The sequence below is a fragment of the Aotus nancymaae genome, unplaced genomic scaffold, assembly GCF_030222135.1.
Source record: "Aotus nancymaae isolate 86718 unplaced genomic scaffold, 86718_ANA_hifiasm-v0.15.2.pri h1tg000010l, whole genome shotgun sequence".
Taxonomy (NCBI): domain Eukaryota; kingdom Metazoa; phylum Chordata; class Mammalia; order Primates; family Aotidae; genus Aotus; species Aotus nancymaae.
The window spans coordinates 65,770,335-65,797,204 of NW_026988421.1; the positions used below are offsets into that span (position 1 = coordinate 65,770,335).

The 26,870-nt window shown below is 40.6% G+C and overlaps 2 protein-coding genes across 4 annotated transcripts in view; one reads left to right on the forward strand and one right to left on the reverse strand.

The window, feature by feature from the left end:
- AP3M1 (adaptor related protein complex 3 subunit mu 1) overlaps window positions 1–7,292 on the reverse strand; it is a 32,694-nt gene extending 25,402 nt beyond the window's left edge. Inside the window, exons 1-2 of one of the 3 annotated variants that reach the window (XM_012460174.3) lie at window positions 6,989–7,086; window positions 6,582–6,709 (exon numbers count right to left, since the gene is read on the reverse strand). Coding sequence is in view for 2 of the 3 variants with exons in the window: in XM_012460171.3 (XP_012315594.2) it covers window positions 6,989–7,135 (147 nt within the window). In the remaining variant the exon portion in view is untranslated. Of the gene's footprint in view, window positions 1–6,581; window positions 6,710–6,988; window positions 7,201–7,250 lie in introns of those variants that run through there. The other 2 variants (XM_012460172.3, XM_012460171.3) reach the window with 2 other exon arrangements.
- A 155-nt stretch (window positions 7,293–7,447) lies between these two features.
- The window catches only part of ADK (adenosine kinase), a 561,731-nt gene continuing 542,308 nt past the window's right edge, over window positions 7,448–26,870 (forward strand). Inside the window, exon 1 of the mRNA XM_012460167.2 lies at window positions 7,448–7,577. Within this exon, the coding sequence (XP_012315590.1) occupies window positions 7,513–7,577 (65 nt within the window). The 5' untranslated portion in view covers window positions 7,448–7,512. The remainder of the gene's footprint in view (window positions 7,578–26,870) is intronic.

Sequence of the window (26,870 nt, forward strand, 5' to 3'; positions counted from 1 at the left end):
GGAGACTCAGATTTGAACACTTCAGGTGAATCACATATGGAACATGGCATCCATTGCAAAAATTAATCCTTTGGCCCCATTAAATTTTTGGTTATTTTTGGCTGGGTGTGGTGGCTCACGCCTGTAATCCCAGCACTTTGGGAGGCCAAGACCAGCAGATCACCTGAGTTTAGGAGTTCAAGACCAGCCTGGCCAATATGGCAAAACCCTGTCTCTACTAAAAGTACAAAAATTAGGTGGCTGTGGTGACGCGTGTCTGTAATCCCAGCTACTCGGGAGGCTGAGGCAGGAGAATCACCTGAACTTAGGTTTTAGGAGGTTGCAGTGAGCCGAGATTGCGCCAATGCACTCCAGTCTGGGTGACAGAGGAAGACTCAGTCTTTTTTATTTTTTTATTTTATTTTATTTTTTTGGAGCAGAGTCTCGCTCTGTCACCCAGGCTGGAGTACAGTGGTGTGATCTCTGCTTACTGAAACCTCTGCCTCCCACGGTCAAGCAATTCTCATATCTCTGCCTCCTTAGTAGCTGGGATTACAGGCACATAACACCACGCTCGGCTAGGTTTTCTGTTTTTAGTAGAGATAGGGTTTCACCATGTTGGCCTCAAGTGATCTGCCTGCAACGTCCTCCCAAAGTGTTGGGATTACAGGTGTAAAGCCACTGTACCTGGTCCCCATTCAAAGTGTTTTATTCATTAAAGATAATGAATAATAATATAAATCAGTTAATACCATCTAAAATGTACTGAGTACTTATTGTGGGCCAGACACTATGCTAGACACTTTATCTACCTTATCTCATCTTCACAATGTTATTCTATAAATACACTCTTATCCCCATTCTAAGATCACATAGTAAGCTAGGATTCAAACCTAGATCCAGCTGAATGCTGAGCTCCTGCTCTTATCTGCCTTGTAGAGACTAATTATTAGAAACACATTCAAATATAGCAGTGTCCAACAGGGTTTTCTGCAATGATGGAAATGTCCTTTATCTGTGCCATCTCATATGACAGCAACTACTCACATGGCTATTGAGCACTTGAAATGTGTTTAATGCAACCAACACTGAAGTTTTATTTATTTATTTATTTATTTTGAGGCAGGGTCTTGCTCTGTTGCCCAGGATGGGGTGCAGTTATGCAATCCTCGCTCACTGCAACCCCCACCTCCAGAGCTCAAGTGATCCTCCCACTTCAGTCTCCTGAGTAGCTGGACCTACAGGCACACATCACCACACTCAGGTGATTCGCAAATTTTTGTTTTGTAGAGACAAGGACTGCCTATATTGCCCAGGCTGGTTTTGAACTTCTGGGCTCAAGCAATCCTCTTACCTTGATCTCCCAAAGTGCTGGGATTACAGGTGTGAGCCACCGAGCCCAGCCTGAAGTTTTAATTTTAATTAATTTAAATTTAAATAAGCAGGCCGGGCTCGGTGGCTCACGCCTGTAATCCCAGCACGTTGGGAGGCCCAGGCGGGAGGATCACCTGAGGTCGGGAGTTCGAGACCAGTCTGACAAACATGGTGAAACCCCATCTCAAAAAAAAAAAATTTAAATAACCATATGTCGTTAGTCATTAATATATTGAACAGTGCAAAAACGTGCTGCTTTAGCTTATGATTTAAGAGGAAAAGGTAAAAGATGTTTCTTGTTTAGTTAGGAGCCAAAACACATTCTAGTTTTTATGCTGAGAAAGTTTAATGAATTATTTAGAGTAGAAGTTCTATTTAAAAGAGCTGAAACAGGTATCTAAATCATTCATCCTACGGAGAGTATAGCTCACAAGAATTTATAGTACTCCATTGCCACAATATACCCTAAAAGAGTTGCTTGTTCTGGAAGCAAGTGATTTTGTAGTTTCTTTATTTTAGGGCCAGATTTCTACTCATCCTCTTAAGCTGGTGAAAAATTCTTTCCAGGAAAGTTTCCACCAAAGTTGTTTTTATTGGCAGTAGTTCAGGTCTCAGAATACAGAAAGTTAAACCAGCCCCCTAGATTTATTGTTGTTATCCTTAGTGCTGAGATGAAAGCATAACACTTGTAAGTTCTCAACTGTGCTTAGCTTTAAAACCCATCTTAACTTTCTATAATAGGAAAAGACAGCGTATTTCTTCTATCCATATTATGACCAAGGGTCTAATGCATATAACAATTAAATAATACCACATGTTACAGTGTAAATTAGCCTGTTTCTTTATTTATCATCCTTTTAGTAGCTGCAGTTACTTTTAAAAAATTATTACTTTAATAAACTTTCTAGGAAAGCTACACAATCATTATCACCACAATCATCTTTTTGTTCCTAGTGGCTTTTGAGTCATAAAATAGAATTCTCCCAGCTTATTTTAAAGCCACTAGAAGAAACAGTGTTCAGAGGCAGTCCCATCAGAGCTTTGACTACAGCTTAAATACATCATAAATCCTTTTCACTAAACATTTTATAATCATCCTGGGTAATTCACAAACAATACATTTACAATAGTCAAAATATTCTTGTAAGATAGTGTCTAAAAACAAAAATGTATTCCCTCCATATATAACAGGATGGAGGTACAGATGGGCCTATACTGAACATGAGAGATGAGACCAGAAAACAATCTACTTTTCTGATTCTCAGCCAATATCTTGATCACATATTCATTCAACACAGAGTTTTGAGGCATTGGGTATACAAGAACAAACAAAATTAGAGTTCCTACAATCACAGCATTTAGAGGTCTGCAGAGAAGGAAACTTAATATAGTAACATGTAATTCCTATGATGATACAGGAAATAAAGTGTGCTACGGAAATCTATAAGGCTTAGAGGTGAGAGAAACACAAGACAAAGAAATCCATTTTAAACGTAGCAAATCTGGAAGATGGAGAGACGAGGGGAGATGAAACTGGAGAAGGAGGTAAGCAGAGACTGACTCGTTCATGAAGCATGCTAAACTTGTTAAGGAGTTTGGATTTTATTCTTAGTGCAATGTAAAGTCATTATATAATTTTTTTAAATGGTAATCATGCAATCCAATTTGTATTTTTAGAAAGATTATACTAATTACATGTGGAAACTGGGTAACAGGTAACTCAACACTGTGACACCAGTTGAGAGATGAATGGTGATAGCCTGGACTACAGTCCTGACTATGGGGATGGGGTACAGTGAAAAGATAAGAGCTAAAGTTTTAAGCTTTGAGCTAAAAACCATTTAGGCTTGGGGGGAGGGTGTGGAGATGAGAGAGAAGATGTGTCATTTAGCCTGGTACTGTATAATTTGACCAATTCTGGATATATCTGACCCAAATAAATATATTCAAAAAACTATTTTTTATATATATATACACACACACATATACTTCTGGTGCTTTAGAGAAGCCAGATTGGAATCAGAATTGTAAGTGATCAGGATTTTTTGTTAATGGGAATTAGCCATAAGGAGAATTAAAACGAAAGAATGTGCACAGTACGAAGAGAGCTTATGGCAGGAACTCCATTTGAGTTTAGCAGGTGGGTCAAAAAAGTGGACCTAAAGAATGATCAAGATGTGACTGAAGAGGCATAAGAAAAAAAAGTGGGGTGGTTTTTAGTAACTAAAACATTTTAATATATTTTCCCAGAAGAATGGAGTGGTAAATACTGTTAAATGGCACAAAAAGGTGAAGCTACAAGAATTGAAAATGTCAGCTGGGAGGCTGAGGCAGACAGATCACGAGGTGAGAAGTTTGAGACCAGCCTGACCAACATGGTGAAACCCCATCTCTACTAAAAATACAAAAATTAGCCGGGTGTGGTGGTGTGCACCTGTAATCCCAGCTATTCAGGAGGCTGAGGTAGGAGAATCACTTGAATCCGGGAGGCAGAGGTTGCAGTGAGCCAAGATTGAGCCACTGCACTCTAGCTTGGGTGACAGAGCGAAACTCTGTCCCCCATCCCCCACAAAAAAGAAAAAGAAAATGTCAGCTGGGCGCAGTGGCTCACATCTGTAATCCCAGCACTTTGGGAGGCTGAGGTAGGAGGATCTCCTGAGCTCGGGAGTTTGAAACCAGCCTGACAAACATGGTGAAACCCCCTGTCTACTAAAAATACAAAAAAATTAGCTGGGTGTGGTGGCAGGTGCCTGTAATCCCAGCTGATCAGGAGGCTGAGGCAGGAGAATCTCTTGAACCCGGGAAGCAGAGGTAGCAGTGAGCTGAGATGGTGCCACTGCACTCTAACCTGGGCAATACAGCGTGACTCTATCTCAAAAATAAAAAAAACCTTAAAATATCTGTTGATTTAGGAGTGTTTTTTAACTTTCTTTTCCTTAATGCCAGCTAAGGAGCCCTTTTAGACTCCAATCTTCCCACCACCCTGCCAATCAAATTCCTCACCCACAAAACTTTTTATTATTCTTTCTTTTCAAATGTAAATTGACAAGTTATAGTTGTATATATTTTGGGGTCCAAGATGTTATGATTTATAAATAAAATGTGGAATAATTAAATGAAGCTAATTAATATCACCATACAATTTTAATACCACAAAATATTATCTGTTTATGTACTGTACTTGTACTTTATACATAAAAAGAGTATAATTTTTTTTCACCTTACAAGAAGCAGTTTTTGTCTGCTTTGAGAGTACATGATTTAACACACAGAGGACATTGGTGATCTTGGTAAAAGTAGTTTTGGTAGTAGTTCAGTGGAATGCTGGAAATAAGACATTGCAGTAGGTTGGGAAATAAATAGCAAGAAGTGTAAAAAAATAGAGCTATGTAGAGTAGATTCAAGAAGTTTAGCTGTGAAGAAAATGAAAAGACAGGAAAATAAACGTAGCAGTTCATAAAGTGAAAGAAGAATATATTCAAATGCTGAAAGAAAGGTGTGCATAGAGGGGAAAAAGCTGAAGTAGTAGAAGGAGACTCTGAGATGGCAGGAGAGGATGCTATTGGGACACTAGGTGAAAGAGTTTGCCTTCTCTAAGGGGAAGGAACATTTTCTACTCTTCAGATTGAAAGGAAGTCTTGTATATTTGACTGCAGGCAGATGATGCCTCTCCTTCTCTGTGTAATGGGAGAGAGGTCACTTCCAAATGGAGAGAGAAGTTCTCTGTAAATAACATGTGCTACTCATGCATTGACACAGTACTGAGCTACTTAAAAATATTTAGTCTGCAAAGAATTCCAATAGAGTATGTGTATATGTATTTATTTTTTTTTTTTTAAAGAAGTAGGGTCTCATTTTGTTGCCCAGGCTGAAGTGCAGTGGACCAATCATAGCTCACTATAACTTTGAACTCCTAGACTCAAGTGATCCTTCTGCCTCATTCTGCCTTTGCCTCCTGAGCAGCTAGGACTACAAGCACGCACCACCAAGCCTGGCTACTGTTTAAATTTTTTGTAGAGATGGAGTCTCACTATGTTGCCCAGGCTGATCTCCAACTCCTGGCCTCAAGTGATTCTCTTGCCTCAGCTACCCAAAGTGCTAGAATTACAGGTAATGAGCCTCCACACTCTGCCTGCCAATAGTATATTATGTTAAATGGTAAGAAATAAAATTCATAAGATTGAGTAAGAAAATCTAACCTTAGGCCGGGTGCGGTGGCTCATGTCTATAATCCCAGCACTTTGGGAGGCCGAGGTGGGTGGATCACTTGAGGTCAGGAGTTCAAGACCAGTCTGACCAACATGGAGAAACCCCGTTTCTATTAAAAATACAAAAAGCAGCCAGACGTGGTGGTGCATGCCTGTAATCCCAGCTACTAGGGAGGCTGAGGCAGGAGAATCGCTTGAACCCGGGAGGTGGAGGTTGTGCTGAGCTGAGATTGCACCATTGCACTCCAACCTGGGCAACAAGAGCAAAACTCTGTCTCAAAAAAAAAAAAAGAAAATCTAACCTTGTTGCAAAGAGAGCTTTCCTAAAGGTTTTTTTTTTTTTTTCTTTCTTTCCCAAATTAATCCTTTCACTTGTAACTTGATCCCACCCCTTTCCTTCTCTTCTGGGAGACGAGACTTTTTCTTGAATCTTGAAATAGTTGCTTGGTTCCTGCCCCCAAATATATATCTTGTATTCTTTAAAACAAACCCCAAACTTCCCCGCCCCTTGCCACTCTCAATAATCTTGCTTCATGCCCCAAATGATGAAGGATTAGTCTACACTTGCAATCTTTCCTCAGTTACTATTAAAGCATCTCTCTCAAATGGCTCAATGACTTTCTAATTATAAAATCCAACGACGATTCTGATTTCAGCTTCCTCCTTTGACCATTTCAGCATTTTATGTCATTGATAACTTTCTCTTAAACCAAAGTACTTCTTACCCTTTTATATGAAACTTCATTTGTTTTGGTTCTCACCTTTAAAGTTTTGCGGGCTTAATTCTGACGCTTAAAATTTTTTTTAAAAGTCTTCCTACAATCTCCATGTTAACCACTGTTTCAAATTCGATAAAACCCAAACTCCATAAAATTCCTCCTCGTGTCATTGGCACAACACCTTCTTAATCACATAAGGCTGTAAGCTTCAGGTTCAAACAAATCTACCAAATTCAAACAGCCACCTCGCCCCTCACTTTTCCATACTTATTGCCACATGCTCAGCTTAGAACCCCATTACCTCTCTCCTGAAGAACTGCAACACCCTTTTCACTGCATTCCTCACCCCAGGCTCTTCCAGGCACCGCCCGTTAACAGGACGTCTGTCTGCTCAGGTCCGTTTGGGGTTTTGTCCTCCAAAGCAGAAACCTGGGACAGAGATTCCTGCCGTTTGTACTCCAGCCCCAATAAGCTTGACCTCTGAGGCTTGGGGGCCTGAGAACACTGGGCTGCAGGTGCACCGCTCCCTTCCGGCCTTGCTGGCAAGAAAGTCCGGAAGGCCCGGAGTCGAGGGGAAGCGAGGCCCTGGCCCACACCACCAGGGACGCTCCTAGAGCCCAGACCGGATTCGGGGGCCCCAGCTATTCAGCCTACTCCCGGGTTTTAGAGCTGTCCCCAGTCCACAGATTTCCCGCCCCTCACACTCACCCCGACACCAGGGCCAGTCAGTGATTCGGCGCCGGGTCCTCTACAGACCCAAGCTGAGGAAGCAGAGAAGGCCGCGAGGACCCGCAGCTGTAGTGGCCAGGAGATCGCCTGATTAACAGCTTCAAAGATACCGACTCTGTCTACCATATTAGAAAGATTAAATATGCAGGAAGACCTTAACTGAGAGAAAAGATGCCTCTTGAGGCTTAGCATCTAAATCTTCTACATCATCCAGGGTCTAGAAGAATAGTAGGTTTCTCACCATCTAGATTCAGGCGCTCATCTGCGGCCTAACTCAGTCTGGGGTCCCCTACGGTAGCGGAGGCGGGGTCAGGAGCGGGCGGGGCATTCGCTGTAGGGGCCGAGGAATAGAGCCAATGGTTGTGGATGAAAGTGGCACAGAATGGGTGGAGTCTGGAGGGGCGGGATTTGGAGAAGAGAAGGCGGTGAGGCGAAGAGGGGGCGGGCCAAAGAGTGGATTGCAGAGGTGGGCGGTAGAGCCAAAGTGAGGTGGGAGTGCGAAGATGGCAGCTGCTGAAGGGGAGCCGAAGCCCAAAAAGCTGAAGGTAGAGGCGCCGCAAGCGCTGAGGTGAGCGCTGCCCGACTTGGGGAGGAGGGTGACGGCGCCTGCAGCAAGCAAGCCAGGGCCCACGTGGGGTTGCGCGCCCCGGCGCTGGGTGGTGTCTCTCGCTGCCAGCTTGGGGCCAAAACGCAGGACCTGCCGCTCGGGGAGCTGCCCGCATGGCCACCACCCCTTGCCTGACGGAAATCTCTCAGTTTGGCTGTGTCGCCGCCTGTCTGCTGCAGCTCCGGCTCCAGTAGCCCTTGGCCAGTAGTGGCCGGCAGGGGGGCCGAGCCGGCTCCTCGCGCCACCTGCGAGCTAGTGCCGGCTAGGCTGTTGCGACACTGGAGGGCCGGAACGGAGCAGCGTCTGTACGCGGCTACCTTCTCTTCCCTGGGGGTTGACGGGGAGGAGGCCCGGCAACTGCTCTACTCTGGGGCAAAGACAGAATTCTTGGGAATTTTTCAGAAAGTGTAGCGGAAGGGCACGTTGACCTTCCTTTTCGTACACTATTCTGAAATCCCGCACGTTTGAGGACCCTCTACCAGGGACCTAGACCCCTCCGAGGCTTTGCAGGGGCAGCATTTGGATGAATGGATAAGAAAGATTGATTTTTCTATTTGCACTTTTTGGCAGCAGCAGAGACAGTGCTGCCCCTGACACCTGCCTCACATGTGATTGATGTTGCACCTTTTACTTATAAAAAGCCATTTGTTAAAATATCCCTTCCTAATAAGTATAAAGTGAAACAGACAGCCTTTGATGATTCGGAAATGTTTGTTGAAAGGCAACGATTTTTTTCCATCTTAAAATAGACATATCAAACTGATTTAAAACTATTGGGACACTCCTGATTATACAAGACATATCCCATTTCTTCCAGTATCACTCTTCTTCACCTCCGAATCATTCACAATTGAAAAGGATACTTAGGGGCCTGGTGGTGTGTTCATGCTCCTTTGAATGGAGGGTGAACAAATCCCTGCCAGTGCCTTTAATGTATTCCTACTACCCTCAAAGGGTATTTGTGCCTACTTTATACCAAGAACATAAACTTTAAAGTAAAAACCCTCAGGATATTCTATTTTTATTTTAAATATTCAAACTATATGCAGAATGAAGAGCAAGGGCTTTTGAATCAGACTTACTGAGTTCAAAGCATGTGCTTTCCCTATTCTAACCTAGAGTATTTCCTTACAAGGCACTTCCTTCACCAAACTGGAAGACAGATGCAACTTTTCCCTACCATCCTACTAAACATTATAACCCTTAGATTTCCTTAGATTTTTCCTTCATAAAAATAATTACATATAATGCTGATTCATGTTCACTGTGTTTTTCTGTTTATTATCTTGTTGGACAGTTCTGTGATCAAAGGACAGCAAGAATTATGCCTATTTTACAACTGAAGATACTGAAACCCAAATGAAACAATTAGTAAAGGAACAGAAATAAGACCTAGCTGAGCATGCTTTTTTAAACCTGCAGTCCTGGCACTTTGTGAGGCTGGGGTGGGAGAATCGCTTGAGGCTAGGAGTTTGATACCAGCCTATGCAACATAGCTAGACCCCTGTCTATAAAACAAAAAATTAACTGGGGTGTGGTGCACACTTGCAATCAGGAAGCTCCTACTCAGCAAGCTGAGTCAGGAGGATCAAGGCTGCTGTGACCCTACCTCAAAAAAAAAAAAAAAAAAAAAAATGCAAGCCGGGCATGGTGGTTCATGCCTGTAATCCCAGCACTTTGGGATGCTGAGGAAGGTGGATCACGTGGTCAGGACATTGAGACCATCCTGGCTAATACGGTGAAATTCTGTCTCTACTAAAAATAAAAAAGCCGGGCTTGGTGGCACGTGCCTGTAGTTCCAGCTATTCGGGAGGCTGAGGTGGGAGAGTCTCTTGAACCTGGAAGGCGGAGGTTGCAGTGAGCCAAGATGGTACCAGCCTGGGTGGCAGAGCGTGACTCCGTCTCAAAAAAAAAAAAAAAGCAACTTGTAGCATTCCCTAGGCAACCAAAATTCACTTTATATAATATGAACTTAGTGCCACCTGTACATATGAAATTAAAAGATTAGATATGTGAATACTGGGACAAATCTAATTTTGTGGGGAGACATTTTGGGATTGACTGCAATTACTTTCATTATATTAGTTTGGCTTTCAAAGTGTGATAGATAATGCATTGAGTATTTACACTGAATTAATTTATAATGACTTGCTTGATGGTTAAGGGATAGCTACTAGTTTTGGTTAAGGAGAATGGGTTATAAAGACTAAGCATAATTTAATGTGCAGAATCAGTGGGAACAAATAAGATATATTTGTAGATGTCAGGGAAAATATTTAGGAGATTTAGGGCTTTGTGATAATTTGGTCAGCTCTAGGACAGTAATTCTCAACCAGGGGAAGTTTTGCCCTCCAGGGGACATTTGGCATGGTCTAGAAAGATATTTTTGGTTGGGAGAACTATTGGCACCTAGCGGGTGGAATTCAGGGATGCTGCTAAACATCCTACATAGGACAACCCCCACAACAAAGAATTATCTGGCCAAATATGTCAATGGTATTGAGGTTGAGAAATCTGTTCTAGAGGGAGCATCTGACAAGGCTAGTCTGCCTTTCTGAAATATCCATTATTTTTCTAGGCTGGGTTGCTTTTCAGGGCATAACAGTTGCTTACAAAGAAAGAATCAGGCTCTAACATGTTTTCAGGTGGGATTAGGGGAAAGAAGGGAACATTAATTGAGTGCTAGATATTATACTATGTGCTCTATAAATATTATTTCTTTTAACCCTCCCAGTGACCTATGAGGTAGGAGCAATGATTCCTGTGTTACAGATGAGGTATTTTGTGATGAAAAAAGTGGAGAAACGTTTTTGGGAACTGCTCCCTAGATGAAGGTGTTCCATGATGATCACTTATATTTAAGACAACTTAGTTTTCTTTTCTCTCCTTTGGAAATCTCATCCAAGTTCATTTCTTTAGCAATCACCTAAGAGGATACAGTGCCTTCCAAGGCTTGTTGAGCACATGCCAAGATCTTTTCCTTCAGTTTGTCTTTCAAGTACATGCTATTTTAGGCATGGTATTAGAAACTGGGCATATTTATAGAGAAAGCGGTAAGGCACAGGTACCGTCTTCTTGGTGGGAAATAAGCGGGGTTTGGGAAAATGACACCTGAGCATTCTTAAAGATGACTAGGAGTTAACCATTCATCTGTGACTGCAGGGTATCTGCCTTATAGGAAAGTTTATTTGATGGCAGAACTGGGAGAGAGCTGCCTTTTAGGGAAGTGTAGATATTCTGACTAAAGCAGAGATGTAGGGGGTCCAGGCTTTGTATTGGACACTATCACATGTAACCTTTCTGTCTCTGTATCTCTCAGTTCTCAGATCTTAATTTAATTATATATATTTTTTGAAAGAGAGTCTCACTCTGGCATCCAGGCTGGAGTGCAGTGGTGCCATCTTCGCTCACTGCAACCTCTGCCTCCTGGGTTCACGCAATTTTGCTGCCTCTGCCTCCCAAGTAGCTGGGATTACAGGTGTGCACCACAGGTGTGCACCACCCTGCCTGGCTAATTTTTGCATTTTTGGTAGAGACGGGTTTTGGCCATGTTGGCTAGGCTGGTCTCGAACTCCTGACCTCAAGTGATCCACCTGCCTTGGTCTCCCAAGGTTCTAGGATTACAGGCTTGAGCCACCTTGCCTGGCCTTCCCAGACCCTAATTTTTTTTTTTTTTTTTGAGACAGAATCTCACTCTGTCACCCAGGCTGGAGTGCAGTGGCATGATCGTGGCTCATTGCAACCTCTACCTCCCAGGTTCAAGCAATTCTCCTGCTTCAGCCTCCTGAGTAGCAGGGATTACAGGTGCCTACCACCACACCTGGTTAATTTTTGTATGTTTAGTAGAGATGGGTTTCACCATGTTGGTCAGACTGGTCTTGAACTCCTGACCTTGTGATCTGCCCACCTCAGCCTCCCAAAGTGCTGGGATTACAGGCGTAAGCCACCGCGTCTGGCCCCTAGATCCTAATTTTAACTGTCTGCTGAATATCTGCTTCTCAGTGACTTTCTGACATTTCAAAGTCATATATACCAAACTAAATTCACCTGTTGTCCTGAATCTGTGCATTTTCCCATATTTCCTGCATCTTTTAATGGCACCAGTAACCTCTTTTTCTGCAAAGGTTGAGACCTAGATATTTGATTCATTTTACATCCACATTATAATGTCTTTCCTTTTCCATTCCTGCTCTCACAACTTAGGTTTAGACTTTAACTTTTGCTTAGATTTTGTTTTGGCTTCCTAAGCAGTGTCTTTACCTTCAGTCTCAAGTTCTGCCTACTTTTCTTTAGGCATAGCTCTACTTATTCATCACAGCAAATATTTGTAAGCTCTGAAGTTGATGTTAGGAAACATTGAACTCTGAAAGTCCATGTAATTACTCCATTTGCCATTAGCAATTAAGGATTATTGAGGATCATGACTTTTGATACTAGTAAAAAGGAAACAAACTACAGTTTTCTAATCAGCAAATATTGAGCTTTTCTCAAATATTGCTTCCTATTTCACTTCCATGGACCCCCTTTTATTTATTTATTTTTATTTATTTATTTTTTTGAGACGGAGTTTCGCTCTTGTTGCCCAGGCTGGAGCACAATGGCATGATCTCCGCTCACCACAACCTCCGCCTCCCAGGTTCAAGTGACTCTCCTGCCTCAGCCTTCTGAGTAGCTGGGATTACAGGCATGCTTCACCACACCTGGCTAATTTTTTTTTTTTTTTTTTTTTTTTTTTTTAGTAGAGACATGGATTCTCCATGTTGGTCAGGTTGATCTCTAACTCCCAACCTCAGGTGATCTGCCTGTCTTAGCCTCCCTCCCAAAGTGCTGGGATTACAAGCTTGAGCCATCGCACCCGGCCCATAGACTCCTTTTATTATTTCCCTCTATCTCCTACTTCACTCTGGACCCTGTGTTCTAAAATTAAACCTAGGAGCTGGGCATGGTGGCTTACGCCTATAATCCAGCACTTTGGGAGGCTAAAGTGGGAGGTTTCCTTGAACCCAGAAGTTCAAGACCAGTCTGGGCAACAAAATGAGACCCTTTAATCTTAAAAAAAAATTAATTGGACATGTGACATATATCTATGGTCCCAGCTACACAGGAGGCTGAGGCAGCAGGATTCCTTGAGCCCAGGAGGTCAAGGCTGCAATGAGCCATGTTCATGCCACTGCACTCTAGCTTGGGTGATAGAGTGAGACCCTGCCTCACCAAAAAAAAAAAAAAGAAAAAACCTAGGAAGAAGAGTCTATCTTCGGTGGCCAAGCAATAGCTTCAGTTATCCCTTCTTTTAAATTACATTTTTTTTCTCTTTCAGAAAACTCTCTGGAAAATTACGTTTTATGAACTGAGCACACTGTCCTTTAAGTGGTCTGCAGTGAGGATTAAATGAGGAAAATATATACTGACTAGAAGAAAAAAAGGATGATTGTATGTCCCTAGAATGTTGCATGGGGCCTGGCCCTTAGGAGCTATTCAATTAATCTTTTTTTTGAGATAGGATCTTGCTCTGTCACCCAGGCTGGAGTGCTGTGGTGCAATCTTGGCTCACTGCAGCTTCTGCCTCCCAGGTTCAAATGATTCTCCTGCTTCAGCCCCTGAGTAGCTGGGATTACAGGCATGTGCCAGCACACCCAGTTAATTTTTGTATTTTTAGTAGAGACGGAGTTTCAGCATGTTGACCAGGCTGGTCTTTGACTCCTGGCCTCAAGTAATCTGCCCACACCTTGGCCTCCGAAAGTGTTGGGATTACAGGCGTGAGCCACCATGCCCAGCCTTCATTTAATCTTTGTTGCATAGAGTGGGACTGATAACTTTCATTTTTCTAGATTCTGTACTTTTTTTTTTCTTTTTTGAGATGGAGTTTTGCTCTCTTGCCAGGCTGGAGTGCAGTAGTGGGATCTTGGTTCACTGCAACCTCCGCCTCCTGGGTTCAAGAGATTTTCCTGCTGCAGCCTCCCAAGTAGCTGGGATTACAGGCATGTGCCAACACACCAGCTAATTTTTTTTTTTTTTTTTTTTTTTTTTTTTTTTAGTATAGATGGGGTATCACCATGTTGGCCAGGATGGTCTTGATCTCTTGACTTTGTGATCCACCCGCCTCAGCCTCCCAAAGTGCTGCGATTACAGGCGTGAACCACTGCGCCCAGCCTTCTCTAACCCTATGCTTTTAATAATGCAGCCTGAAATTGAGCTTGGCTACTAATTACTTTTTCCATCATGATCTACTATTGAAAGAGTTTGGTTATTTTTGGATAATATTGCTTGCCTTTTATTTATATTCACAAATTTAATCCTTTAAGATGGCTTTGTGCTACGAAGAAATGGAAAACAAAAGTCCCCTGATGTACTTAGTATGAATGCCTTAGTAAGATCCTTTCCTGGGCAATACATACTAGTGCAGCATGAGGGTGGGGCAGACAGCCAGAGGAAAGCCTGCATGCATGGTCCTGGGTATCCAGACACAAGCATGGAAGTGCTTGAAATGCAAGGAAAGTGGGAAGGGCCTTAGGAAAATGAGGAGCATTGACAACTATATTTCTTATTTTAGGTATAGGTCAGACTGAATATTCAGCCTCAAATAAAACATGAGGCTGATATGCTGCTTTTTACCTGGAATATGTCTTTGCTTTACTTCATCAGTTAAAATCCTGGCCACGTGGGGTGGCTCATTCCTGTAATCTCAGCACTTTGGGAGGCCAGGGCGGGAGGATTGCTTGAGGTCAGGAGTTCTTGACCTACCTGGGCACATAGTGAGGTCTTTTCTCTACAAAAATAAACTTAGCCAGGCATGGCGCCTGTGGTCCAGCCATCCTGGAAGCTGAGGCACTGGCACCAGTACATTCCAGCCTGGGTAACAGCAAGATCCTGTCTCAAAAAAAGAAAACAAAAAATCTTGCCTGTGTGCAAAGTGTTTACAGTTAAGTGGGGAAAAAAAGAATCAAAATTGTAAAGAGAATTCTGGGCAGAATGGAAGCCAGTAGAGCAAGGTTAAGAGCATGGTCTCTGGCATCAGACATCTGGTTTGACCCTTGATCCTTATTAGCTGGTGATCTTGGGAAGATTGCCTACTTGCCCCATACCTCTCTTTTCTTACCTATAAAATGGGTATAGTAATAATACCAACCTCATAAGGATGTTGAGAGGGAAGTGCAGCAATTGAAAATTTAGAAAGAAAGGGAAAATATATAGATATACTCAAGAACAAGATAAACATCTCCAGGGACCAAGAACAGAAAAGAAACATGCAGTTAGACTGGGTTCAGGAGCTGGTAGAAATAACATGTAGGGGAACTAGGGACAGATACTCTGTATGAAACTGAAGCTGGTTGGGGACTGGATGAAAGAAGGCTGAAAACATCTGCTCCCGGCTGTTGCTTTAAAAAGCTGTGAACCTGGAGTGAAGATATGAAGCGGCTCAGCTGCCAGATGGCTCAGAGTCAGGAACTGTGGTTTCCTTACTATTACCTAGTACAAGAGCACTGAGCTTGGAGGTTGTGGACTCTGGAAGAGGAGTGGCCTATCACAGAACCACTGGGAAAAGAGGGAAAGTCTGAGCCTATAAACATGAGGAAGACCTTTACTTAGAAAATTAGCATAATTCCAGGAGATAAATTCACAAAAAATCTGATGGAAATATGAGTAATTAAAAAAAAATGAGTATTTCAATATGGGTATTTTAAAGGTTCTTAAAAAAGATAGAGGAAATAATGGTCATCAAAAAACATGAATCAAAAATAGGTAGATATGAAATAGATGGCTATATTAAAGGAACAATGGAATTATTGAAATTAAAATAGGTCAGTTAAACTCTAGACCAGACAAATTTGAAGAGAAAATTAATGGATTGGAAGAAAGTACCCAGATCTATCACACAGAGATAAATAGGAATTAAGAAATTCAAGCCGGGCGTGGTGGCTCACACCTGTTAATCCCAGCACTTTGGGTGGCTGAGGCAGGTGGATCACCTGAGGTCGGGAGTTAGAGACCAGCCTGACCAACATGGAGAAACCCCGTCTCTACTAAAAAAAAAACTACACAGCCAGTGTGGTAGCACATGCCTGTAATTCCAGCTACTCAGGAGGCTGAGGCAGGAGAATCACTTGAACTCGGGAAGCAGAGGTTGCGGTGAGCCGAGATCGCACCATTGTACTCCTGCCTGGGCAACGAGAGCGAAATTCCATCAAAAAAAAAAAAAAGAAAAGAAGAAAAAAGAAATATGAATGTAAATTGAGAGGCACCAACTTATATCTAAATGGGAGTTCCAAAACGAGGAAATAATGTGAATGGTGGAGAAGCCAGGTTGGAAGAGTCGATGGCTGAGAATTTACCAAAATTTAAGATAGACCAGTTCTCAGCTTGAAAGGGTATTATATGTATATAGTAAGATGGAAACAAAAATATACACTTATATTACAGAGATTTTCTTGCTAATTATATTAATGTATATGTTATAGAAAGAGTATGAAAATTTAGACACTCCAAATTTAATAGTGGGTATCTTTAGGTGGAATTATGATGTTTAAAAAAAAAATCTTGTATTTTCCAGTGTTTCTACACTGAACATATTAGGACTCTTGCTTTTAAGCTGGAGAAACTTAAAGTAACACTGAATGTATAAGTGTCCAAGTGCTGAGTGGCTAAATATCACCTTTACAGAATGGACCTCTGAGATACCAAATACATCTGAAACTTAGTAAAATAATTATTATAACTTTATTGTAGGTTGTAATCTTTTAATCTGTATTTCTGCAATCTCAAAGCTCTGGAAGCTGGAAGTTTTTAAAAAGGTTTGAGATGGGCTGGGTGTGGGGCTCACGCTTGTAATCTCAACACTGGGAGGCTGAGGAGGGCGGATCAGGAGGTCAGGAGATCGAGATCATCCTGGCTAACACAGTGAAACCCCGTCTCTACTAAAAATACAAAAAAATTAGCTGGGCATTGTGGTGGGCACCTGTAGTCCCAGCTACTCTGGAGGCTGAGGCAGGAGAATCATTTGAATTCGGGAGGCAGAGGCTGCAGTGAGCCAAGATCACACCACTGAACTCTAGCCTGGGTGACAGAGCGAGACTCTGTCTCAAAAAAAAAAAAAAAAAAAGTTTGAGATGAAATAATTTGGCAGCAAAATTTGAACTGATGTAAAGGTGTCAGTAGCATTTATTTGTCTGACAAAAATGTATATGCTTTGATATGGAAATAATAGGCTGTTAATGACATGCTCCATGAATTCCTCCTGGATGTTCCATAAAATACATAGTGTAGTGTTACCTTCCTAAAATCCATAAAATTCTGAATTCCAACATACCCTGCCCCAAGGATTTAAGAAAGGGATTGTGGACTTTTATTAATAGTTTATTTTTAAAGTTGGCTACTATGCAGGAACAATAATTTCTCATCAGAGTCAGTTCCTAGATATTTTTCTCTAGTCACCGTGCTGCACTTCTATGATACTACATAGATGCTCATTTCAAAGATATTTTTTGGCTAGCTCTACCATAATACCAGCACAGTTCATGTTACTGAATTATTAGGCTTTTCTTCCTTTCCATTTGTAACTGCAAAGATAGACTTCTCTTCAACTTTTGGACTTGAAGATTTGGAAAGCTGTTTTACAAAATGGTCTCACGAACTGAAGTTTCTCATACTGCTTGAAGAAGATAATTTCTGATGATTTTTCTTTTTTTTTTTTCTTCTTCTTTTTTGACTAAAAGCTGTTCAGGCTTTGTTAGCTTCTTGAGCCGGGCTTTCTGATGATTTTTCAAAGCAGATTTAGAGTTGTTGTCCTCATTTATGTGTATTATTTCTGATGTTGTTTGTACTTTTGGCTTCATACCATGAAGCCAAATTTTTGGCTTTGGTTTATGAACCAAATTTTTAAAGAATCTAGATCTAGAAAGCAATGTAATCAGATCTAGAAAGCAATGTAATTAGCCTTCAATATAAGAACATTGGAGTTTCTGTTTTCATTTTTACTTTCATTGCATGCATGCTGACTTTAGTATTTTCTTTATAATTTAGAAGATATATCTGTATAGCAATTATGTAAGAAACTCTTGCCTTCTGTAGGCACAACAGTTTGGTTACTGTATTAACAGGGTCTCAGCATTTTGTCAGCAAGCCATATTTAGTTAGTGGTAAGTCCTGCTAATTTGCAGTGTTAACTGTAAACAGGATTGCAGATGTGAAGGTAGCCTGTGTGATCATTGGTCACTGACTGAATTAGGGATTATCAGAAATTATATTGAAGTGGTCACTTGGCTACTTGCCTTCTACAGGCTTAGGCTAGACTTTGGTTCATACTTAGAACCATTTTGAAGTTTCTGAGAGACTCAGTTGACTCACCTAACTGGAAAGTCCATCTAATTTTTTTTTTTTGACATGGAATCTCGCTCTGTCACCCAGGCTGGAGTGCAGTGGTGCAGTCTTGGCTCACTGCAACCTCTGCCTCCCAGGTTCAAGCAATTCTCCTCCCTCAGCCTCCCAAGTAGCTGGGATTACAGGTACGTGCCACCACACCTGGCTAATTTTTATATTTTTAGTAGAGACGGGGTTTCACCACGTTGGCCAGTCTGGTCTCAAACTCCTGAGCTGCCTGCCTCAGCCTTCCAAAGTGCTGGGATTACAGGTGTGAGCCACAGCACCCGGGCTAAAGTCTATCTAAATATGACTCAGTCTAGGAGTGCACCACTTGTCTCTGTTGTCCTTTAGATTCAATTTATCTCTCACATAGGCCATTTCAGTGTAACAAGATGGCAGTTCTCAACTCTAAGCCAAAATCTTATGAGTCCAAAGGAAGAGACTTTTTCTATACCCTTGTATTAGTTATGAGAGAAATTTGGTTCTGCCTGTGTTACACATTACCTTGAACCAGTTGAGGTAGGAGGTGGGACTCCACTCTGGAGGTGGGGCTCAGACACTGTACGAAACTGAGGAATAGCTAAAACAGGGACAGAGCGGAAGCAGCTTTCTGTAAGTCACGCCCACCAATGTGCTTTGTCAGTTCCTGGAAGTTAGCATCCCTTTCCATGACAATGACCTGGAAATTACCACCCCTTTCCTAGAAATATCTGCATAGTCTGCCTCTTAATTTGTATGTAATTAAAAGTAGGTATAAACATGATCACAGAACTTTTTCTGAGCTGCTGCTCTGGACACACTGCCTATGGGGTAGCCCTGCTCTGTACAGGGCAGTACCTCTGCCAATGCTGTACACTGCTACTTCAATAAAAGTTGCTAACACACCACTGGCTGACCCTTGAATTTTTTTCCTGGATGAAGCTAAGCACCTTCCTGGGCTAAGCCCCAATTCTGGGGCTTGCCTGTCCTGCATTACAATCACTGTATCAGAGGTGGAGATTTGGGCTGGCCTTGGATACATTCTGGCTGTCTGCCCATCCATTATGTGTGTGTGCATGCAGGTAGGGGTGTGTGTGTGTGTGTAGGTAGTGCTAGTGTATATGGGGAGCCAATTAGTGTAGGCGTTGTTTGTATATGAGTGGGGAAACTGATGGGTGTTGTAGAGGACACTGTAATCAGCAACTCTGTCAGGACCTTGGAGAGTGAGGGAGGTAGTGTCATTCCCTCAGCAAGAGAAAATCCATTAGTGTGTAGAATAAATATTTATTAAAACAACCTTCCTATCCTCCCCTACAAAAAAAAAAAAAAACCCTCAGTCTTCAAGCCAAATTCTCTCTTCTCTATAAAACTTTTCTACACACCAAGCCTAGAAATGCCTTCTCCTCTGACTGTTTGGCCTCCCAAAGTTCTGGGATTACAGGTGTGAGCTACCACGTCCGACCCCAAATTGCATTCTTCTGTTCTTTATGGTGACTGAGTGAGCTCCAGTATAATAGTCATTTCTTGTATTTCTCTATGGGGAAAATTCCCTCAGAATAAATACATTTCTCCGATAAACAGTAACATTTTCTTTTCTTTTTTTCAATCGATTCTCCTGCCTTGGCCTCCGAGTAGCTGGGACTTACAGGTGTGTGCCACCAGGCCCAGCTGATTTTAGTAGAGATGGGGTTTCACTGTGTTAGGATGGTCTCGATCTCCTGATCTCATGATCCACCCGCCTGAGCCTCCCAAAGTGCTGGGATTACAGGTGTTAGCCACCGTGCCTATTCAACAGTAACATTTTCTTAAGTCCCATGGTCAGTATTTTCACTCATTCTTTCTTTTTTTAAGTGTAGTAGAATTGCTGATTTGGTGGAGGAGTAGATTTTCTGAAAGAGTGAATGTACAAAGAAGATCTCAGTGACCTGTCAGAATGATGAATCTCTTTTCTCTGGGTTAGCAAGTCCTTAATTAGTAAGGCTGTTTGCAGTGTAATTAGAACTGCACAAGCATGGAAGGTCAGCAGTACTGTTCAGAATTTCATAATGTACCGTGTAACATAATGTACTGTGAAATGAATATAGATAATTCCACAAAATGGTTTTTTTTTTAAAGAAGTTTGTTTCTATTGACTCATCAAGGAGGGGTTACTTGAAAACAAAATATGGCAAAAAAATCAAATTCAGATGTCTTAGGTTTTCTCAAATTCCTTTAAGCTTGATATAGCAAAATAAACTGTTTCCTTTTCAGCCCTAGAATGGCAGTCTGAAAAACCATCTAAGTTTTTATAGAAACAAATTGAAATACAAGAAAATTATCTCCTTTACAAATAAACAGTTCTCATGTGTTATCTTTGAACTTAACCACATAGAGATTTAAACAGTTTGTTGTTTTACAGCCATGACTGAGGAAGTCTTCTCTTAAAATAGAGTTTTTTAAAATAGTTTTTTTCTCAGCCCAGATGTGACCTTAGTTATCATTTTTAGTTCTTAGTTTTGTTGAATATTGAAGCCATTAAGCTGTAGAAGTGATGCAGATTTATGCTGTTGGCTATATCTGTTCTCACCCACTCAGGATGAACTGATTGTACTACATTTACCATGGGATAGCATGTTGATGCATATAAAATGTGGATGAAATTCTACTTTTTCTTGTTTTACTTAGTGCTTGCTCATCCAAATGTATTAAATTTGATTGTTTAGATTTGAGATATTATAATAAAACTTGGTTACATTATTAAATTAAGTACATAGTATAAAATGTTTATTGTAAATAGTATTTTAGGCTGGGTATACTGGCTCATGCCTGTATTCCCAGCACTTGGGGAGGTTGAGGCAGGCAGATCACTTGAGGTCAGGAGTTTGAGACCAGCCTGGCCAACATGGTGAAATCCTGTCTACTAAAAATACAAAAATTAGCCGGGCGTGGTGATGCGAACCTGTAATCTCAGCTACTTGGGAGGCTGAGACAAGAGAGTTGCTTGAACCCAGGAAGTGGAGGTTGCAGTGAGTCAAGATCACACCACTGCACTCCAACCTGGGCAACACAGAGTGAGACTCCATCTTAAAAAAAAAAAGTATTTTATTAAAAACAAAAAGGAAAAATGTGCCCTTTTTTTTGGGAGGGGTGTATGTTCTCTACATAATACATTGACTTTCTTAGGTGTATTCATCTATATGTTTGAATATCCTAAGGGTGTTCTGTAGAGAAATATATGTATTTCTAGACTTATACTCATAGATTCTTGTTTTTGTGTAGTTTTCTCTGAAAGACAGGCATCTCTTCCTTAGCACTGTTCCCCCATATTAGTGTAGCATTCCTACATTTTTCAAATGTGAAGAAACACCACATCAGAGACCTTTGACCTCAGTTCTCAGTGAAACTTCAATAAACTACATTCCTGAGAAGACTTGTGAGTGTCTTGTAGATATCAAATCAGACTCAGAGGTCTTTAAATGTATTCTTGTTGGCCAAGATGTTGATTCTTTACTCTCATAAAACAGGTTAAAGCAGGCTCTCTCAGCCTTTCCCTTTGAGAAACTACTTTCATATTTCTAAAGACTGCTCGGGAATGCTAGTGAGAGTTGGGATAGGAGCAGGGGAGGGAGGAGATGCCCAAGAGTGCACATTCCCAGGTAGACTGGGAAATGTTCCCTCCTAGAGCTGAGATTTCTTGCAAGACATGGAGTTGGGGTATGAAAGCAGCAGCAGATTTCAGGATCAGGTAGATGTGGCTTTGAAATGGTGGTTCACAGTTTCTTGTGATTTTTGAAAACTCTGAACATATTTTAGACCTTTTAGATTATTAGTTCTTGATGAGGTACTTAAAATCAGAGTCTTATATTTAGGTTATACAGTTTAGGATATTAAAGCCCAGAGAGGCTAAGTGGTATCAGTAAAGTAACACAGTAAGTTACAGCTACTGAGTATCCATGGTGAGATTCGATCCCAAGTCTTGTAACTTACCATTGCTCTACGCTCTGAATAAGAAATGAAGCATGAATTTACTGCAGAGCTATTTTTTTTTAAAAGATAAGGATAACATATTTGAAGCAAATTTCAAGTACTTTCACTTACATTTTCTTACTGATCTTCACAAGAAGACAACAAGGTAACTTGTCTTTAGCTGAGGAAACAGACCCAAAGAGGTTAAGAGTCCCCGAGTAGTAAACATTCATCTCATGTTCAGGACCTCTGACTCATGCTTCTTGCTGTTTGTATGAAGATAGAAATTGAGAAGTTGTCAAAGTAAATTCTGTATGTGCTAGATAAGCACACTATTTAAAGAAATTCTGTGGCAATTGTCAATTGTGTTTTATAATCTTGTTTAGACTTGTGTCTCTCAAGTTTTCTTATTCACACATACATAGTTTTTTTCTTTTTTTTTTGAGATGGAGTCTCGCTCTGTCGCCCAAGTTGGAGTGCAATGGTGTGATCTTGGCTCACTACAACTTTGTCTTCTGGGTTTGAGCAATTCTCTTGCTTCAGCCAAGTAGCTGGGATTACAGGCATGCGCCACCACACCCAGTGAATTTTTGTATTTTCAGTAGAGATAGGGTTTCACTGTGTTGGCCAGGATGGTCTCGAGCTCCTGATTTTAGGTGATCCACCTGTCTTGGCCTCTTAAAGTGCTGGGATTACAGGCATGAGCCACCATGCCCTACCAGTAGATTGTATTTACTAACAGACCAATTTTGCCTGTGTTTAAGAGCTAAAATGTTCAAGTTAAGAACAATTTATTATTACTATTTTTTGAGATGGGGGTCTTACTCGGTGCAGTTGAAGGATCTTAGCTCACTGCAACCTTCGCTTCTTGGGCTCAAGCCATCCTCCCACTTCAGCCTCCCAAGTAGCTGGGACCACAGGCTTGTGCCACCACGCCTGACTAATTTTTGTATTTTTTGTAGAGATGGGGTTTTGCCATGTCACCCAGGCTGGTTTGGAACTCCTGGACTCAAGTGATCTGCCCACGTTGGCTACTCAGGAGGCTAAGGCACGAGAATCGCTTGAACCTGGGAGGTGGAAGTTGCAGTGAGCCGAGATGGCGCCACCACACTCCAGGATGGGTGACAGAGAGACTTGGTCTCAAAAAAAAAAAAGGGCTGAAATAGGAAAAGTCTCAGTTCCTCTTAGCTATTTCTGATTGCTACATGAATTACACTAAGCTTTTTTAGCTTTCACTCGGTTCTGAGGTATGTATATGAGCTTGTGAGGAACTTCTGGTTACGAACTGTAATACCTATTGGCTTTCAGCATGGTGCAAGGGAAAGAGCTTTGGATTAGGGATAAGGACACCTGGGTCCTATTTAAGTTTCTGTCTGGATTTGTGAATGCACCTATGAAGTGAGTTGTATAGACTAAAATGTTTTTCAAACTAATTTGTGAACTTTTTTGAGTATTGCACAACTGGTATTTTAGAAAAGAGAAATAGAATAAAAAATATCCTGCATTGAGTATATAAAAGTGTTGAGTATATAAAATTATCGCTTTGTGAAACATTGTTTCATTTATATGTATAGGGTACTGGGTTACAATGTGAAAAATGAATTTTTAATTAAAAAATATAAATATAAAAAATATATAATAGAGATGAGGTCTCACCTATGTTGCCCAGGCTGGTCTTGAACGCCTAAGCTCAAGTGATCCTCCTGCCTCAGCCTCCGAAAGTGCTAGGATTACAGGCGTGAGCCACTGCGTCTGGCCAAAAAATGCATTTTTCACAGAGTTTGGTTTTCTGTCTCAAAATTTGGTGGCTTAAAATAACTATTTTATTAGATTTCACAATTTTGTGGATTAGGAATTCAGACACAGCTTGGCCTGTTGATTCTGTTTCATGTGGTGAATAGGATCACATGGAGGTGTTCAGCTGACAACAGGTCTGGTCTGAAGGGTCCATCTTGTGTTTATTAACTCACCTCGTGCCTCAGGATAACTGGAGCCTTGGCTCAACTGGGCTTCTCTTAGTGTAGTTTGAGATACTGTCTGTGGTTTCTTCATCTGGGTAGTTGGAATTCTCACATGGCAGCTCCAAGATACCAAAACAGGAACTGGCAGCCTTCTCAAAGGCTAGCTTAGAATCACTTTTATACACTATTGGTCTGAGGAGTTCCAGGGTAGCACAGATTTAAGAGACGGGAACATAGACTTCTTGTCTCTAAGATATTGTTCCCATTTTAAATCTGCCACAATTATGGTAAAATAATTTAGAAAAACAAGACTGAATTATATATCCAAGCTTTTAATTCTGTTATTGCCCTTTGAAAGAATATTACCTTTAAAGTGTTTTTTCCTTGATTGGGAAATTTGTCTGCTTTTGATTTTCATAGTTCAATTTAAATATATATATATTTTTTTCCATGGAATACTGAGGGTTTTATGTTTTTGAAGAAATGATTTAAGGTATAAAATTTCTTTCTCTTCATTGATCTGCTGGTTTTAATTCTTTGAATAGTACTTACGATCATTTGATGCTGTTCTTGTTTGTTACTTGATTATTCATCTTCTCTCCTTAGTAAGTTCTAAAAGGGCAGCACATGGTCTTGATCTTTGCTGAATTAATCTCTAGTGTCTCCTGTAGTAGAACAGATGCTTGATAAATATTTGTTGAGTTAATGTGTGAACAATTTAAAAGATTGTTTGTGAAGGATCATAGATTAGATCTATGTTAAAATGATACAAACAAGGAAAATCGTTTTTTTTTTTTTTTTTTTTGAGACGGAGTCTCGCTCTGTTGCCCAGGTTGGAGTGCAGTGGTGCAACCTCTGCCTCTCCTGTTCAAGTGATTCTCCTGCCTTACCCTCGTGAGTAGCTGGGATTATAGGCACTTGCCACCATACCCGGCTAATTTTTGTATTTTTAGTAGAGACGAGGTTTCACCTTGTTGGTTAGGCTGGTCTTGAACTGACCTGGTGATCTGCCTGCCTTGGCGTCCCAAAGTGCTGGGATTACAGGCGTGAGCCACCACGGCTGGCCAAAATAAGGAAAATCTTTTAAGATGGAAAATAACAGACCCCGTGCAGTGGCTCATGCCTGTGACCCCAGCACTTTGGGAGGCTCAGGCAGGTGAATCGCTTGAGCTCAGGAGTTTGAGACCAGCCTGGGCAACGTCGTGAGACCCCATCTACCAAAAATACCAAAAAATTAGCTGGGCATGGTGGCATGCATTTGTGGTCCCAGCTTCTCAGGAGGCTGGGGATTGCTTGAGCCTGGGAGGCGGAAGTTATGATGAACCGAGATTGTGCCACTATACTCCAGCCTGGGTGACAGTGAGAACCTGTCTTAAACCAAAAAACAAGGAAAAAGAAAAAGAAAATATATTTCATAAGGTTACCAACAAGCCTTTGAGAATGGCTTTTCTTTATTTCTGTGATATGCTTTCTATATTTTTGTATTAAAATCCCTTTTCTGTTGTAAAATAATGGTGATATTCACTTGTGTAGTTTAAAAATATGTTCTTTGCAGCATAAATAATTGATAAGCAGTGTTGTCTTGTACTTTTAGATTGGAGTTTTCTTCGAGATTCAGAGATTTGTAGCTCACTGAAAATAAAGAAGTACCGTGTGGGTGTGCCTGGGAGGGAGTTTTGCTAAGAATTCTTACTAAATAAAGTTCAATCAATCAAATGTTATTGTACTCTTCAAATTCTCCAGGGAAATAAATTTTCAGCTTCCATTTAAAGATTGTATTTTGTTTGAATATGTGATGTTAAAGTGAAATATGACATATAAGAATCTAAAGATGATAATTAAAAGGAAATAAAAATAATAGCATTCTTACAATGTCTTTTGCAGGAGAGAATATATTTAGCAGTGTTTCTTCTAATAAACCTGTCCATAATGAAAGCTAACTAAAATTGCATTAAAATTTATTAACTCCCAACAAAAAATTCCATATGTGTTGAGACACAAATAGGAACAAGTATTTTCTTTCATTGTCTGATAAGAACTTAAAGGAACCTGAAGTGTCACCTATAACAAACTCCTTTGTGTTTCAGAAAAGGACTGATGATCAAAGAGGTAATGATTTATCAAAAGGAATAAAGTTATTGGTAAGTCCAGGATTAGAATTCGCTCTCATTCCCAGGCTACTTTACATGGCTGCACACTATTTTAGGGAGACAAGTTTTAAGGAGTTTTGATTTTTGGATATGATATAGACTATTTAAAAAATATTATGGTACTGATTTTTAAATTCATATTAATTGAGGGGATGTATTTTTAAGTAACATGCAGGGAAAACATTCCACATTCAAGTTATGACAGCTGGGGTCATCAAGGCTTTACAAAGCTCTAAAAGTGGTATATATACTTTTAATTTTTGTCAAGTTGTGATTTAAAATTAATCAAAAAAATCATAAGGACATCTTATTTTTGTCATTCCTGTCTTAAAGAATCTTTACACATGAAAAGATGAAACATTTATAGAATTAGCCCAATTTTTCTAAAAATAAGGGTAGTTTTGATGGTTGTAACTTAAAAAAAAAAAAACTGCAGGAACAAGGTTATAATTTTAACATTGCAAGTTTTCAAAAAGGGCAGGAGTAAGTTTTTTATTTTTAAGCGATTTAAAAAAGATAGTTAAAATTTAATAATAATTATAAAAATTATGACTATAAAATCAGTATTAGAAAGTTAATAATATAGATCAATGTAAATAAAGTAAAATGCATAATCCTACTTTCCAGAGATAACTAATAATATTCAGGTGTGTTTCTTTCTAATCATTTTTTATATGCACATATGGCATGTACTTTTTTAAACACAGTCAAGTTAATACTCCACTTCCTTTTGTTTGTTTTGCTTTTTTCATTTAACATTATATCATGAGCATTTTCTTATGTCCTTAAAAGGTCTATGGAAACATTTTATAACAGTTCCATAACATTCTGTAGTTTATTTAACTATTACCCTATTTCTGGTT